The sequence below is a fragment of the Schistocerca gregaria genome, chromosome 6 (genome assembly GCF_023897955.1).
Source record: "Schistocerca gregaria isolate iqSchGreg1 chromosome 6, iqSchGreg1.2, whole genome shotgun sequence".
NCBI lineage: Eukaryota > Metazoa > Arthropoda > Insecta > Orthoptera > Acrididae > Schistocerca > Schistocerca gregaria.
This window is the reverse complement of record NC_064925.1, coordinates 222,050,483-222,068,834: the sequence shown is the minus strand read 5'-3', so window position 1 is coordinate 222,068,834 and position 18,352 is coordinate 222,050,483. Positions and strand designations below refer to the sequence as shown.

At 38.2% G+C, this 18,352-nt stretch overlaps 2 protein-coding genes across 3 annotated transcripts in view; one reads left to right on the top strand and one right to left on the bottom strand.

Annotated features, from left to right (window-relative positions):
• Window positions 1–1,250: 1,250 nt before the first annotated feature.
• Window positions 1,251–3,385, bottom strand: LOC126277908 (elongin-C). Its single transcript, XM_049977476.1, has 4 exons — window positions 3,211–3,385; window positions 3,040–3,083; window positions 2,769–2,959; window positions 1,251–2,532 (listed from the first exon to the last, which is right to left on the bottom strand). Exons 2-4 carry the CDS (start codon window positions 3,067–3,069, stop codon window positions 2,391–2,393), a joined length of 363 nt encoding a protein of 120 aa, XP_049833433.1. The 5' UTR covers window positions 3,070–3,083; window positions 3,211–3,385; the 3' UTR covers window positions 1,251–2,390.
• Window positions 3,386–3,458: 73 nt separating this feature from the next.
• Window positions 3,459–18,352, top strand: part of LOC126277907 (UDP-glucose 4-epimerase) — a 97,436-nt gene continuing 82,542 nt past the window's right edge. The window contains exon 1 of one of the 2 annotated variants that reach the window (XM_049977475.1): window positions 3,459–3,621. In XM_049977475.1, the coding sequence (XP_049833432.1) occupies window positions 3,588–3,621 (34 nt within the window). In that variant the 5' untranslated portion in view covers window positions 3,459–3,587. Of the gene's footprint in view, window positions 3,774–18,352 lie in introns of both variants that reach the window. The other variant, XM_049977474.1, reaches the window with a different exon arrangement.

Below are 18,352 nucleotides of genomic sequence, written 5' to 3'. Positions count from 1 at the left end.
CAGCACAAGGAACAACCCTCATTCTACCAACAGCCCTGTCGAAGGGGGTGGATGAATGCACAAGAGTTTGGTGCACTTGCCTTTGGGACTGGAAAATACCCATAATAGGCAGAGGAATCAGTAATGATCAATGGCATCAGCATGTAGAAGGCAATGGAAACCATTGCATTAAAGACACAAGGTGTATCCACAAGACATGCTGCCTGTAACTGAAAAACTGTGATGATGCTATAGAAGAAGAAATTGCAGTCGCTACAGAACAGAAGATAGGCAATCTAGACTTAACCAGAATTTAAAATAGCTTGAAGACTTTAGATTAGATAAAGCATCAGAATTTCTAAAGTCATAGGGTTATGTGGCAACCAAACCACTATTCATGTTTGTGTGCAGAATCTATGAGACTCGTGACACTGGATCACAATTTGAGGAAAGTGTCATCCACACATTCCGAAGATGGCAAGAGCTGATAAGTGCAAGAACTATCACACAATTGGCTTAATAGCACTTGAGTCCAATTTGCTGACAAGAATAATACACAGAAGAATAGAAAAGAGTTGAGAATTTGTTAGAAGGGTTTTGGAAAGGTAAAGGCAGCATAGGGGCAGTCCTGACATTGCACTTAATAACAGAAACAAGACAAAAGAGCTTCATAGGTTTGGTTGACTTGGAAAACGTGCTCAACACCACAAAATGATGCATGATGTTTGAAATTCTTAGAAAAATAGGAGTAAGCTATAGTGAACGGTGGGAGTATGCAATATGTACAAAAACCAAGAGGGAACACTAAGAATGGAAGAAGAATTCAGATTAAAAAAAAGAGTATGAGTCTTATCACCCCTGCTGTTCGATCTACACATCAAAGAAGCAATGATGGAAACAAAAGTAAGGTTACGAGTGGGATTAAATTCAGGGTGAAATGATATCAATTAGTTAGAACAGCAATCTGAATGTGTCACACCTTCTGAATAAATGTTGGAACAAACTTCAGCTGTTACATAACTCTACATATACTAGCCAGAGAATCTCAATCTGTAGTTTCTGCGCACCACATCAACATGATTGCAACAAATCTGTCACTTCTATTTCCTGTGCAACAAGGCAACCAAAAATTGTATGTACACATTATTAAATATTATTCCAGACTTTGCTCCAATGAGTATCAACTGTTTTAACCTGCAAGTGTCCACTTTTTCCTCCACAAACAGTATGCTAAAATAAATAATATCACAATTTGTAACAGATGCATTAAAGAAGCTTCACAGATTTAATCAATTTAAAAGATACAGTCTTTGAGTTGCTTAAAATAATAACAAAAATAACTTAAATGCCATGACAAGAAGTATAAAATTCAACAGATCATTTAAAGAAGTTTATATTTTGTACATGCAAATGATCACTTAATGATATGGAAACTAAACAGCAATGCCATGATTAGTACATGGAACATCATTTTTTTTCCAATTACTCTTTGTTCTTATGTAATAGCTCAGTGCAGGTTCAAGCAGTCTCAGGAACTGATATAGTGTGGAAGGAATTTATGAACTGTCCCTTGAGTTACAATGCAAATATATAAGTCAAAAGATTCCGTTGGAAAAAGTGAATTCTACTTACTTACAGTAGTAACTTACAACGTTCATTTTTTTAAACACAAAAGAACCTCTTGTGAGGTCTCATTTTCTTGCTACTGAAATTAGCTGAAGGATTTTGGCCTGAAATGTTTAAATTCAAACAATAAGGTGACTATTATATACACCTGTATCTGTTAAGTACCATAAATACTGCACTAGTTTATGGTTGTAAATTAATTTGTTCTTACTGTCAGTTGTAACTTATGTGGCTCTATACTGAATAATCTGCAGTCCCACTCTCAGTATCACAGTACAAAAATGGGAGGAAAAAATTCTACACATTTAGCATAAATATTTATCTAGATAAAATGAATGTTCCACTTCACTAAAAAAAAAAATGGGATTGCCAAGGCGGTATTAACAAAACACCTGAACACTACAAAATCTGGCTTCTCTTGGGGGTGCACCTTCTGTCAGTACACAAAAATCTTCTCTGGTATGCACAAAATTAAAGCTGACTATTTCTTGGAACAGAAAATTTAACTTATTAATTCAATTCACCTGGTAGCCAAAAAACAAAGCCACAGTGATGAAAGTTACATCTCAACATGATCTGCACCTAAACAACCACCTCTTCACTTGGCAACTAACAAATTTGTTTTTAAGTTACATACTACCTATTAAAACAACAAGGATGTACTAAGTTTCATTCTCACTGAATCATAATTTGGATCGTAGGTTTCATCTAACAGTATCACTGGGTATTAATGAACTACCAAAGAGTAACCAACATCACACAATGTAATATGATGCAAGCAAAAATTAACAATCAAGGAAGTTAGCAGCCATCAACAACTCTAGAGCAATCTCAGGTGCAATAGGGAATTCTGGTATCTCCGTTGAGCTGTTCGTGTAACGTACTTTGTACGTAAAGTACATACACACCTTCTGCAGAACATGAGAGCTGAAAATTAAAGTTCTGACATAAGTGAAATTCTACACACAATGCGTCATCATAACAATATATCCTATGTCGCATTGCAAATTAACAAATACTGCCGTGCTCACCCTAGTTTTAAAGAGAAAAAAAGGAGACCATCAGCAACAACATAACGTGTCAATAAAAAGACTACTTTACAGACACAAACAAAACCATATATTTGTAATTAAGGCAAGAGATATAAACAACTGAAAACTTACGGGATTTCTCTAAAATTAACTTCATTGGTTTCATTTTCTGCGAACTGTCCAGGTCCGCTGAGCATAGCTTTAATAGTTCCCGACGTCAGGGCATGTTCTCGTTTGACTATAAATTCGTGGCCATCCGATGATATCAGTTTGACATACATTGCATCGGGGCCCTCGCACCCGCCGTAGACCTTTTCTTCATCCTAAGGGAGGCAGAAACTGTTGTAAAATTATTGAATTAATGGAAAACGGTCTTTAACTTCGTGATAGTACATTGACCAACCTTTTTGTCATCCGAGATGTCGCCAGACATAGTGATACTGAACTCTGAAACATTATTTCAATTACATTTCACTGGGATATAACGAGTGGAAGATCTGCGAACTTTCGAAATTATATGTCATGGGCGCATAGATCATAATAACACCAAATACACTTTTTTAATCTTACGTACCTAATTCAATCTTCTGAGTATGACTTTCAATACTGTACACTACCACAACTCAACAGCATCGCAGGGAACTCGTTTCCGGTTTCAAAATTAAAGTCCACTGTCAACGAATATCACTTTCGGCGTACAGCAAGCGCCATCTGACGCATATTTTCTCTCATACGAACAAAGATAGTAAGGAATGTTGATGCCTCCAAAGATTAAATCGTTACTACGTTAGATTGAAATGTCTTCATAGGAACTTCTTAGATATGTCGCATCCAAAACGGATGGTTGTTATTTCTTTGTGTTGATGTTTGGCAGTGTTGTTATCAAACATGTAGGCGGCCCAATAAAAATCGCGATAAGCACGTGATAAAAGAAACAATGGCTCGACAAGGATGTGTGTACGTATCGTTTTGCTGGCACAGCAACGTAAGCATCACTTGAAGGTGGACGTGACAGAATGGCAGCTACGATACTGGTAACTGGTGGGGCTGGGTATGTGGGCTCACACACAGTAATTGAATTACTAAACTCCGGGTATGAGGTGGTGGTCGTTGACAATCTAGTGAATGCTTGCCAAGGTGAGAGGTTGTAGATATTAACATTTAAATAGTTGCTGCACTTTAAAATGTGAATGACATCGTGAAAATGTTGTCAGTATCTTAACACGACTGTCATGTAATATTTTACACTTTAACTTCTACCGTACTGTACTTTAGCAGCTTCATTTTATGCTTGGGCTAATTTATTATTTTCTTTCCTAACGCTGCTATTCACATTTCCCTAAAAATGATGAAATGAAAACTTAGCACAGCCAGTTTCAGGTTCCATGTGGTGTCTGGGGGCAGATTCTGAAGCTACACTACACCTTACTAATTACAATAACCAAAAAATGCACACAAAACTGTTGCAAATAGATAACTTCTAGCAGTGATATCCTAAAACATAGAGCACGTTTTCTCCAGAGAAATTTGCTTCATAATGCCACAGAACTGCATCAAGCAAATCAATGATTTGTGAAGATTCATTATTCTAATACTACTGCTGAAATTTTATGCTAATTTAGTTTTAGTTGCTTTTTGATTCTAGTATAGAAAATCATTTTCTATGTATTTAACCAGCGTATTGGATCTTGAAGTCTCAAATTTTTATTTTTTTTTAGTACACTGATGTTTATTTTTTCGGGGAACCATCTAAAATGTAAGATTTTTTTATGGATTTCAGGTTAGTCGTCTTTTTTTTAATGTCGTTTTTTAAAAGAGAGAGATTACAATATTTTAGATAGTTTTACTTACATTTTGAAGTTTCAGTTTTATGTTTTTTTCCCACATGAAGCATGGACCTTGCCGTTGGTGGGGAGGCTTGCGCGCTTCTGTGATACAGATAGCCATACCTTAGGTGCAACCACAACGGAGGGATATCTGTTGAGAGGCCAGGCAAATGTGTGGTTCCTGAAGAGGCGCAGTAGCCTTTTCAGTAGTGGCAAGGGCAACAGTCTGAATGATGGACTGATATGGTCTTGTTTTAACACTAATCAAAATGGCCTTGCTGTGTTGGTACTGCGAACAGCTGAAAGCTGTAATTTTTCCTGAGGGCATGCAGCGTTAGTGTATGCTTAAATTATCTACATTTATACTCCGCAAGCCACCCAACGGTGTGTGGCGGTGGGCACTTTACGTGCCACTGTCATTAGCTCCCTTTCGTGTCCAAGTCGCGTATGGTTCGCGGGAAGAATGACTGCCTAATAGCCTTCATGCGCGCTCGAATCTCTCTAATTTAACGTTCGTGATCTCCTCAGGAGGTATAAGTAGGGGGAAGAAATATATTCGATACCTCATCGAGAAACGCACCCTCTCGAAACCTGGACAGCAAGCTACACCGCGATGCAGAGCGCCTCTCTCGCAGGGTCTGCCACTCGAGTTTGCTAAACATCTCTGTAATGTTATCACGCTTACCACATAACCCTTTGATGAAACGCGCCGCTCTTCTTTGGATCTTCTCTATCTCCTCTGTCAACCCGACGTGGTACGGATCCCACACTGCTGAGCAATACTCAAGTATAGGTCGAACGAGTGTTTTGTAAGCCACATCCTTTGTTGATGGACTACATTTCCTAAGGACTCTCCCAATGAATATCAACCTGGTACCTGCCTTGCCAACAATTGATTTTATATGTTCATTCCACTTCAAATTGTTCCGCACGCATGTCGAGGGCAACAGGTTGAGTTCTGTTATTAAAGAAGTCTTCGAGCCACTCACATATCTGTGAACTTATTCCATATGCTCGTCTCTTCATTAACAGCCTGCAATGGGGCATCGTGCCAAATGCTTTTCGGAAATATAGAAATATGGAATCTCCTTGCCCTTCATCCATAGTTCTCAGTATATCATGTGAGAAAAGGGCAAGCTGACTTTCGCACGATCGATGCTTTATAAAACCATGCTGATTCGTGGACATAAGCTTCTCAGTCTAAAGAAAGTGTATTATATTCCAACTGAGAATATGTTCAAGGATTATGCAGCAAACAGAAGTTAGGGATATTGGTCTGTAATTTTGCGACTCCCTTCTTTTACCCCTCTTATATACTGGGGGTCACCTGAGATTTTTTCTAATCTACTGGGGCCTTTGTCCTAGGCGAGGGATTCACGATAAATGCAAGCTAGGTAAGGGGCCAATGACGTAGACTACTCTTTGTAAAAGCGAACTGGGATTCGATCCGGACCTGGTGATTTATTTGCTTTCAAATCTTTCAGATGTTTCACTACGCCGAGTATACTTGTTCACCTCTAAACTCAGCACAGTTACTGCCTGCAAGCAAAGACAAAGGACGCTTAGATAGCCCTCTTGAGTGCCATCTGCTTACCATCTGATGACCATGACAAATTAATAGCTTCAAATCCTCAATATCCACTTACTATACTCTCATGGCAACGAACACAGTTCATGAGGTGTTGTACTTTTTCCAGCAGTGTATTAGGGAAAACGGTGGAGAGAACGTATAAAATAGAAATGATAAATTGCTGTTAGACTTCTCATGTTTTAATATCTTCAGTAAAATCAATACATTTTTCCGACATAAGGAGATACACAGAATAACCTGGGCTCAAAGAGGACACCAGTCCAAAATAGCTTATATTTTGGTAAACCAGAAAACAGCAAATATATAATGATGATGTAAATAAAATCGAAAGAAACTTCCACATGGGAAAAATATATTAAAAACAAAGATTCCAAGACTTACCAAGTGGGAAAGCGCCGGCAGACAGGCACAATGAACAAAACACACAAACACACACACAGAATTACTAGCTTTCACAACCGATGGTTGCTTCTTCAGGAAGGAAAGGGAAAGACGAAAGAATGTCAGATCCCTTAATCGGGCAGGTAGGTTAGAAAATAAAAAAAGGGAAATGGATAGGGTGAACTTGGACATAGTGGGACTTAGTGAAGTTCGATGGCAGGAGTAACAAGACTTCTGGTCAGGTGACTTCAGGGTTATAAATACAAAATCAAATAGAGGTAATGCAGGAGTAGGTTTAATAATGAATAAAAAATAGGATTGTGGGTAAGCTACTACAAACAGCATAGTGAACACATTATTATGGCCAAGATAGACACGAAGCCCACGCCTACCACAGTAGTACAAGTTTATATACCAACTAGCTCTGCAGATGACGAAGAGATTGAAGAAATGTATGATGAGATAAAAGAAATCATTCATGTAGTGAAGGGAGATGAAAATTTAATAGCCATAGGCAAAGGAAGAGAAGGAAACATAGTAGGTGAATATGGAATGGGGGTAAGGAATGAAAGAGGAAGCCACTGGGTAGAATTTTGCATAGAGCATAACTTAATTATAGCTAACACTTGGTTCAAGAATCATGAAAGAAGGTTGTATACATGGAACAGGTCTGGCTACACCGGAAGGTTTCAGCTAGATTATATAATGGTAAGACATTGATTTAGGAACCAGGTTTAAATTGTAAGATATTTCCAGGAGCAGATGTGGACTCTGACCACAATCTATTGTTTATGAACTGTAGATTAAAACTGAAGAAACTGCAAAAAGGTAGTAATTTAAGGAGATGGGACCTGGATAAACTGACAGAACCAGAGTTTCAGGGAGATCATTATGGAACAATTGACCAGAATGGAGAAAATAAATAAAGCAGATGAAGAACGGGTAGCTTTGAGAGATGAAATAATGAAGGCAGCAGAGGTTCAAGTAGGTAAAAAGATGGCTAGTAGAAATCCTTGAGTAACTGTAGAATTATTGAATTTAATTGATGAAAGGAGAAATTATAAAAATGCAGTAAATGAAGGAGGCAAAAAGGAATACAAACATCAAAAATAAGATCGACAGGAAGTGCAAAATGGCTAAGCAGGGATGGCTAGAGGACAAAATAAGGATGTAGATGGTTATTTGCTAGGGGTAAGATAGATACTGCCTACAGGAAAATTAAAGAAGACCTTTGGGGAAAAGGGAACCACTTGTATGAATATCAAGAGCTCAGAGGGAAACCGAGCTCTAAGCAAAAAAGGGAAAGCAGAAAGGTGGAAGGAGTATATAGAGGGTCTATACAAGGGCGATGTATTTGGGGACAACATTATGAAAATGGAAGAGCATGTAGATAAAGATGAAATGGGAGATACAATACTACGTGAAGATTTTGACAGAGCACTGAAAAGCCGAAACAAGGCCCCGGGAGTAGACAACATTTCATTAGAACTACTGACAGCCTTGGGAGAGCCAGTCCTGAAAAAACTCTACCATCTGGTGAGCAAGACGTATAAGACAGGCAAAATACCCTCAGACTTCAAGAAGAATATAATAATTCCAATCCCAAAGAAATCAGGTGTTGACAGATGTGAAAATTACCGAACTATCAGTTTAATAAGTCATGGCTGCCAAATACTAACACGAATTCTTTACAGGTGACTGGAAAAACTGGTGGAAGCTAACCTCGGGGGAAGATCAGTTTGGATTCCGTAGAAATGTTGGAGCACACGGGGCAATACTGGCCCTACAACTTATCTTAGAAGATAGATTAAGGAAAGGCAAACCTACGTTGGTAGCATTTGTAGACTTAGAGAAAGCTTTTGACAATGTTGACTGGAATACTCTCTTTCAAATTCTGTGGGTGGCACAGGGCTAAAATACCAGGTGCAAAAGGCTACTTACAATTTGTACAGAATACAGATGGCAGTTATAAGAGTCGAGGGACATGAAAGGGAAGCAGTGGTTGGGAAGGGAGTGAGGCGGAGTTGTAGCATATCCCCCGATGTTACTCAGTCTGTATATTGAGCAAGCAGTAAAGGAAACAAAAGAAAAATTCAGAGTAGAAATTAAAATCTATAGAGAAGAAATACAAATTTTGAGGTTTACCGCGGACGTTGTAATTCTGTCAGAGACAGCAAAGGACCTGGAACAGCAATAGAATGGAATGGACAGTGTCTTGAAAGGAGGATATAAGATGAACATCAACAAAAGCAAAATGAGGGTAACGGAATGTAGTTGAATTCAGTTGGACAATGCTGAGGGAATTAGGAAATGAGTAGTAGATGAGTTTTGCTGTTTGGAGAGCAAAATAACTGATGATGGTCAAAGTAGAGAGGATATAAAATGTAGACTGGCAATGGCAAGGAAAGCATTTCTGAAGAAGAGAAATCTGTTAACATCGATTATAGATTTAAATGTCAGAAAGTCATTTCTGCAGGTATATGTGTGGAATGTAGCCATGTATGGAAGTGAAACATGGATGATAAATAGTTTAGACAAGAAGAGAATAGAAGCTTTTGGAATGTGGTGCTACAGAAGAATGCTGAAGATTAGATGGGTAGATCACATAACTAATGAGGAGGTATTGAGTATAATTGGGGTGAATGGAAACTTGTGGCACAACTTGACTAGAAGAAGGGATCGGTTGGTAGGACATGTTCTGAGGCATCAGGGATCACCAATTTGGTATTGGAGGGCAGCATGGAGGGTAAAAATCGTAGAGGGAGACCAAGAAATGAATACACTAAACAGATTCAGAAGGATGTAGGTTGCAGTAGGTACTGGGAGATGAAGAATAGTGAGCATGGAGAGCTGCATCAAACCAGTCTCAGGACTGAAGACAACAACAACAATAATTTTCATTCAGTTTCTTATAACCTTTAAAAGACACCGTATTTGTTATGACAGTGGTCTTGAAAATTCTGAATTTTACCCAGTTGCTTAAATTTTACTTTACATTTAAGCATGGTATCTAAAGCATAATTATTAGGACTTTGGAGTCATTAATAATGCCATAGTCAGCCAAATAACTTTTATTTTCTTATTTTATTAGTCAATTTATTACATTATTAGATTTGTACATTCTTGTTTAGACAAAAATTTGGTTTTCCAATGTTAGCTGTAAAAATATTTTAACTTACCAGTGCACTGTGAAGTTGTTGTTGGAAAGCTCTTGTAGAATATAAAATTTTTTGATTAAAGGATGCCACTCACTGAAAAGCAGAAACGTTCAGCTGCTGTATGGCGCACACACAAAATAAAAAAGCTGGCAAATTTTCAGAATTATCCTTTGCTCAGCAAGAGTAAAATACACACACACACATACCTATGCTCCTACATGGTGCTGGCTGGATTAACAAAGTCAGTGCTATATTTCGGCGGGCACACTAGTGTTGGTGGGTGTAGTGTTGGGTGGGGATGGGGTAGGTAGAGAGGGAGGTAAGTGGCAGGTAAGGAGAGCGTTTGAGGGTGGCTGGCTAGCTGCTCACAGGGAGGTGGCCAGTTTGCCGGCCAGGAATGTGGGAGGGAGGGTGGCTGCCACAATTGTAGCAGTCAGCTGGAAATGGCTCACCCTTTTACCTCCTCACCCTTTTACCTCCTGGATCCCTACTCATCATAGTTGATACATTTCCCTGTACACCGACATCCATCATGACCTTGCTGTTGTCAGACATCTCTCCCAACATTCTGCAGACTTCAAACAAACCAACTTATTCCTTATATAGCTTACTAACTATATTATGACTCACATCGACTTCTCCTTTGAAGGGGAGGCTTACAAACAAATCTCGTCCGCATACCTGGATTGAACAATTTGTAGGAATATGAAATGGAACGATGACATAGGTTCAGTTGTAGGTAAAGCAGGTAACAAGTCTTGGCTCACTGATAGAATACTAGGGAAATGTAATGAGTCTATAAAGGAAATTGCTTAAAAAACATCTGTGTGACCCATTCTGCAATATTGCTCAAAAAACATTCTTGCGAATTATTCTACAACACTCCTCAACTGCATGGAAGCTGTACCACATAGTGCTAATGGGAGATATTGACTGTATACAATGAAGGCCAGCACAAATTGTCACAGGTTTGTCTGATTATAGGGAGAGAGTCATGGAGATGCTGAAGAAACTGAGCTATTAGACAGCTGAGTATGTTGGAAACTATACAAAAAAAGGCTACTTACAAAGTTTCAAGGACCAACTTTAAGTGGGGAAAGAGAAAAGATTCCTTTGTTGCTATTATATCCAACACATTTCCATCATGCATGGCCTCCCAAACTATCTGTTCTAGGTAAGTAAACAATGGAAAATCCAGAATGGAATAAATAATATTATGAGAAGGAAAGTTGCTACTCTCCATATAGTGTGGTTTCAGTTAACAGAACATAGAGATAGTGCATTTGTCGCAATAGACAAGACACTACAATGCACGGACATAGGAACCAAAACAGCATGTGAGCAAGGTAGGTAAGAAAGCACATGAGATTGACTTCGTAAAACTCAGTATCAACAGTGGGTATAAACTTGTAAATGAATCTTTCTATCAACTGCCAGACTCATGTGCAGAGGTAACTGAAAACTTCACAGTAAACCTCAGTTAATTAGTGCATACATTTCCAATTCATACTGTCATCACTGCTGAAGATTTTAACTGTCTAATAATCAACTGGGGTAGTTAGTTTTATTTTATTTATTTATTTATTTAACCTGGCAAGATTTAGGGCCATCAGGTCCTCTCTTACATCTAACCAGGCATTCTACTTATTTTACATTCATATGTTTTAGTAGGCATGTTAAACTACATCTAATACAAAAAGTGAGATAAACAGTTAGAAAGGTACATCTGGAAAAATACATTATTGAAGAGAAAGATTTTAGATAGGAGTGCTGGCAGCAGGGAGTATGAGGGAGACGCATGGTGAAGGGAGGAGAAGAATAGAGAGACATAATGAAACATAATTACGGAAATATAAAGGAAAAGAAGACTGCGTGGCTAATAGAGATAGATGAAGAGGAAGGCATCTCAGGAGCAAGATATGAGACGCTAGCTTTGCTATTTGACAGATGAGAGGATTGGCCTTGCACATTAATTTTGTGGAGAATTTTATGAGGATGATAGTAGGAAATGCTTCAACTTCTTCTTAAAAGCAACAGGAGATTGAATTTTCCTCAAGGTAAGGGGCAGTTTGTTCCAGAGGCGGACAGCGGCAACTGAGTAGGAGTTTGCAAAAGTTTTTGTTTTGTGAGTGGGCACAGTTAGGATACCAGATAAGAGTGACCTCGTGTTTCGATTATGATGGCATGACAGGTTTTTAATCTCTGAAGCTAGGTACTGGGGTCCTTGCGCAATGAGGAGTCGGTGAAGTAGACATAGAGTGTGGTAATCACGCAGTTCGTCCGGCCGCAGCCACCCTAGCTCGGAGTATGAAGCACTAACATGATCATATCAGCGAATGTTGCAGGTGTAACGCACACAGGCATTCATGGTTAGCTCTAGCCGTCTTTTGTTTTCACTGTTCATGCCTTGTTGAATCACATCACAATAGTGGAGGTTCGGTAGAACGAGTGCTTGCACGAGCTGGCATTTCAAGTCCTGTGGAAATATGTTCCGAAGCTTTTTGAGAGCATAGAGACAAGCAGACGTCTTTCGGCACACTGCGACTGTATTCTCCGCCCAATTGAGATGCTCGTCCAAAGTTACACCCAAGTTCTTCACTGTTTTCTGATATGGTATTGGAGTACCGTCGAGCAGAATAGGAGGTAGACGTTCGCGGAAATCTGAACTTATTAATTTCTGATGGGCTATTAAGATTACTTGCGTCTTTTTTGCATTTAATTTAAGCCCCAGGTTTTTCGCCCATGTCACTACTGAAGACAGATCATCATTCATCAGAGCTATTGCAGTGTTTACATCTTCAGGTCTGACGCTTAGGTAGAGCTGGAGGTCGTCGGCATAGAAATGATGTTTACAGGAGGACAAAACTGACGAATTATCGTTGACATATAAAGAAAACAAAAGTGGCCCTAAGACTGATCCTTGTGGCACTCCCGAAGAAACATGTTTCCAGGAAGATTTTTCATTTACGCAGACAACACATTGCTGTCTGTCTTTTAAGTAGCTTTCTAACCATCTCATTGCACTATCAGAGAAATTAAGCTGTTGCATTTTTCTGAGTAATATGTCAAAGTTAACAGTGTCAAAAGCTTTGCTGAAGTCCAGTAGCATCAATATTGTTGCCTTTTGATTTTCGATGGCATATTTCAGGTCATCAGTTACTTTAATTAGAACAGTGTTTGTGCTGTGATGTTTAGGGAAACCGGATTGAAATTTGTCATATAGACTGAATTCATGCAAGTGTTCAGTGATTTGGTCATGAACAATATATTCAGGTGCTTTGGAAACAGCAGGCAGTATGCTAATTGGTCGGTAATCACTAGGCAGTTGCGGGTTTTCGATCTTAGGATGGGTTGAATTATGCTTCTTTTCCATGCAGTGGGGTATATTCCGTTCACGAGGGAAAAATTAAATATGTCAGTTAAGACAGGTACTAAGATATCAGCAACATTCTTAATCATGTTTATACCAATACTGTCGTTGCCTATTGCATCAGAAGAGATTCTCATTATTGCTTTTCTTTCCGTATTTGTTGTTACATGTTTTGTTAGTTATCCTGTTTGGGGATTCTTGTGGACGGTAATTATCAGCCATGCTGGTATTCAGAGGTGCAGAGAAGAATTCATTTAATTTGTTATCTGACACATGAAAAGTAGTTTCCGATTTTGCCTTTCCAACCCCCAAGCTACAGAGATTCTTCCATAGAGTCGTGGGTGTCAGATCGCTGCATACAAGGGAACGAGCATGCCTGATTTTGGCATTGCGAATGCATTGTTTCACTCTGTTCCGTAGCTTTCTATGTGATGGGCATGACGAGACACCCTGCAAATCAATGCTAAGTCTGAAAATTATCTAGGACAATATCTGAGAAGGAAAGTTGCTACTCACCATATCACCATATAGCAGTACGCGCACCCCCCCCCCCCCCCCCCCTCCAATCCCACACACACACGCACAACTGCACTCTCCGGCAACAAATGCGGACGAGTTGACCATTTACATTTGTGAGTCATTGATATTGTAGACATAGGAACCTACATTTGTTTTTGTTTCGTGAAGTGCAAAATATTCCATTTCTGAACATTTAAATAAAGTTACCAGTCTTTGCTCCACTTTGGAATCTTGTCAAGATCTGACTGAATATTTACATAGTTTCTTTCAGACAGTACTTCATTACAGATAACTGCATCATCTGCAAAAAGTCAGGTTAATCTGCAAGGTCATTAATATACAACATGAACAGCAAGGATCCCAACACACCTCCTTGGGATTCACCTGAAGTTATTTCTACAACTGTAAATGACTCTCCAACCAACATAACATCTGCATCCTCCCTACCAGTCACAAATTTCGCTCAGTACCCCCATTCAGTCTTACATTCAACAAAAAATGTAGGAGTTTAACCAAGTCAAATGCTTCTTGGAAGTCAAAAAATAATGTATCTACCTGTGTGCCGTGATCCAGGACTTGGAAAGTGTGAGGTGGGTTTCATATGATGAGTTTCTTTGGGTCCATGGTGAATGGCATGTAGAACGTCATTCTGTTAGAGATATTTCATTATGTTTGAGCACAGAATATATTCTAAGGTTCCACAACAATGGATGTCAAGGGTGCTGGATAGTAGTTTATGTATCACTTCTGTTACCATTCATGTAGACAGGTGTGACTTGGGCTTTCTTCTAACTAGTGGCACAGTTTTTTGAGTGGTGTATGGCATATTTGGTTTAAAGAGGAGCTAACTCGGCCATAAATTCTGTATAGAGTCTGGTAGAGATTCAATGGGCTCTGGAGCTTTGTCAGTTTTAGTGATTTCAGCTGTTTCTCGGCACCTTCGACACTAATATTTATATATCTCATTTTTGCAGTGATGTGAGAATTAGAAATGGGGTGCTACTCCCAGATTTTAATTTTTTAAAGGAACGTTTGAAAATAGAATTTAGCTTTTCTGCTTTTGTTTTACTGCCTTCAATTTCAATTCTTGTCTTACTATGGTGCCACTAATGGTCTTTACATATGATCACAATTTCTTTGGGTTTTGTGGGAGACCTTTTGATAGTATTATGCTACAGTATCATAGAAGTTTCACTAACTGCATGCTTGTCAGCCAAACGCATTTCGTTTGGGTTCATTTTATCTGTAGTCTTGTGCTGTGCCTTACTCCTATTATGTGGTAATCTGTATCTTTAGGAGTTTCTTTACATCGAATGTGTACCACAGACAGTCCCTACCATTGCCAACTGTTCTACTAGGTACATGTCTATCAGGTGCAAGGCAACTGTTCTTTTACAGGCTCCTCACCTTATTGTTCACACAGTGGAGGAGACATGATCATTTCTATTATTCATCCACAGTGTCAGCAAGGTTGTTTTCAACATTTTATTTCTACTGCAATCCTGTGCATTATACACAACTTACTTATGAAGAAGTCTGAAAGTCAGAAGTAACATAGAAAACTTGTTAACAAGCTTGTACTGAAAGCTATCAAGGATGGCAGGGACATTAAGGGACTGGTTTACCAAACTTGTAGAAAACTGGCAAATAATAATTGATGTACCTGAAAAAGTGCTTCTGAAGTGGCTATCTAAATATTACTTCTTTCATTGATCTGTGGGTATTGGAATAGTAGCAGTAGTGTTGCATGTTATTAGAAATTGTACGCTGTTCTCATAACCATGCAGACATGGGAATACTACATAGTAAAGATGAATGCGAAAAAAATAGAAATAGTGGCTCATGTCATGCCTGAAGAATGTGAAGTGTTCGAGAAAGGGAAGTTGACATCTGCAGATAAGATTAGCTATAAATGTGGCAACAGATGTTCTCTTGAGAAATTATCTAAGCTGTCTGTTCATTACTGATAAAATGCACACTCCATTTCTCATATGTGCTAACCTACAAATATATGGAATAATCATTCTGGTTAGATTGCTCCTCGTTTTTTAAAATACCTGTGGCAATGGAAGCTGTTAAAGTGAAATGCATTCTGATTTTTTATTAATAATGGATACTCCAATCTCATTTCCTAAACTGCAGATTTCATCCTTCAGGTTTCTTGTACACAGTATTAGTCTCTGTGTGGAATGAGTCCAAAATAATAACAACAATAGTAATAATAATAAGATAGTTATTACAATGTAACTGATACTACATGACTGTTTTCACAGATGCCTCTTGAAACAGGATGAGGGTAGCTACATATTTTATTTTAATAAAGTGCAATGACAAGGTAATGGTTTACATATATAGCAAGTATGCCGGGATCCATGTTGCAGATTATCTGAATATCAGCATGAAACATAATTCTCTGGGAATAAGGATGTTAAGTATGGATGAATAACTTTAAACAGTGTTGTATAATACACCTTAGATTTGTGTGAACGTACTGGTTTGTGGGGGATGACCCATATCTGCTGTAACTAAGTAACTATTTTAGAAAGCTGCTACATCTTAGATGTTAATAATGTTAAAGCCTTTTTGCAAATCAGTGGTGTAAGAAGGAGAGTAATGCAAGAAGTGACCAGTGGATTTGAAAGTAATTTTTTTACTGATCTGTCAAGATATTAACAAAATTTTGGACTTACATCAAGTCTGTAAACAAATTACAACCATCTATACTATACAGTCATTCAGTGATCACTCTGGCACCAAAATGAATGTTGGCAGAGATGGCTGAAACACTAGTCTTCTGATATTTTTCACTTTAAAGGTTTGTAATAGAATTCCTCCTTTCAATCATTTTAAAAATGCCAGAGTGGCAGAGATTGAAAAGTTATTGGGAATAGAAAATTAACTAAAATTATTTAGCACATGAAAGGCGTAATTTAACACTTCTGCTATTGCATATTTTTAATTTGCCTTTGGTTTATTCAAACATGACCAGCAGTTTGGATTCTGTTTAGATTACACAAAAGAACTTGCTCGACTTTTTAGCAACAGTTTATCATAAGTCACTAGAGACATAATGAGCTCCAGGCAATAGCAATAAGTAAATAAATGCAGGTCATTCCCATTTTCAGGGAGAATAATTGGACAGATACACATTACTGTAGGTTTGTATTACTAACATCTGTCTATTTTGTGGAATCATGAGTAAGTTTTATGTTTGAGTATTACTGCTTTTCTTCAGAATGGCACTCTCCTCTGTAGGAATCAACATCTATTACACAGGAATAGAGCATGTGGAACAAAGCACGATCTGTTTGTCACTGAAATTCAAGAATCAATAGATAACGGCATCCAGAATGTACTTGACACAATTAGTGAACAAAATAAGAGCTTACCAAGTTTCAGAAAAAAATTGTGACTGCATTTAGGACATTGTAGCATATAGAGTTTCACATGTCATCTTTAATGGTACAAAATTAACTGATGTAAAAGTTGCTTCAGTAGTACCATGGGAGCATTTAATGGCCATTGCTGTTCATGATATGTACAGGGTATATTAGCAAGAATGGTCAGTATTCAGAGGTATGGCAGGAACGATCATTTGAAGCAAAAAAGTCTAGTAATCAGGGGCTTTAAAATGCACACTTTAAGAGCTTTGTGTATTTCCTCATCTCTCATGCTGGGAAACAAATTTCTTTTACTGTAAGCTATTTCCTTTCTATATTTTGGGACGAAGCAGAATGCACCAAAACAAGAAAAAATTGTATAGTAGACATAGACTCCGGCAGGCAAATGAGCTATGAGCACTTTTCCAGTAGAATAGACATGTTTCACAGTCTGAAGATGACCAAGTGCTCAAAACTCTTAATTTATGTGCTTCAGAGCCCATGTTTATCGAACATTTTTTTTCTTGTTTTGGTCCTTACCTCCTCTCAAAATATGGAAAGCAAAGAACTTGCAATAGAAGATGAAGTAGTGTTAACAGTTCTTACAGTGTGCATTTTAGAGCCCAATTTTACTCTAGTCTTCTGCTTTGAATGATCCTCTCATCATATCCCTGAATATTGACCATCCCTCCGGGGACACCCCTTGTAAATGATCTAGTGCGTAATATCAGGAGTTCTTTGAGGCTGCTGAAAGATTATAGTGTTGTGTATGGAAATGTTGCAGTGCTAGAAAGTTGTAGTGAAAGGCAGAAGGTAGGATCTACCCTTGGTGCAGAGGTTGGCAGTCAGTATTCATCACAAATAAGTTTAATAATTTGCTCATAAACAGGTGGAAAGACCCATTATTATTCTATTACTTTATTGGTGTTTAACCGTGGCAAACAGTAACAACCATAAAATACCTAGGGAGTTTGTGTCTGGAGTGAATAGAATGACGACATAAAACTAGTTGTGGCAAAGGTATTAGACAGATATTTATTGAAAGTTTATCCATGAAATAAATGGCTTAAAATCTGTGGATCTAGTGATTCTTGAGTATTGCTCTACAGCCAGGGACACTTATTTTGTAGGAATTTTTGAGGAGCTGTAGATGATCTCAAGATGAGAAGTTAGAGAAGACTTTAAAAGACATGACCAATTTCTCTACAGATTTTTTTAAATAAGTGCCAGAGTGTCACAGAAATGCTAGTCAAATACCAGTGTCTGATGCTCTCACAGAGAGGTTTACTGTCAAAATGTGAAAGTTTATGTTCCAAGAACAGTCAGGTAATGTATTACTTCCCATCACATGGGCCTCACAATACGACCATAACAAAAATGCAAGAGATATTTCAGCCATTTTTTAAGTCTTCTGATTGTTTTATTGCAGCCTACCACAAATTCTTCTATGTCAATCTTTTCATCTCAGAGCAGCACTTGCAGCCTATGTCT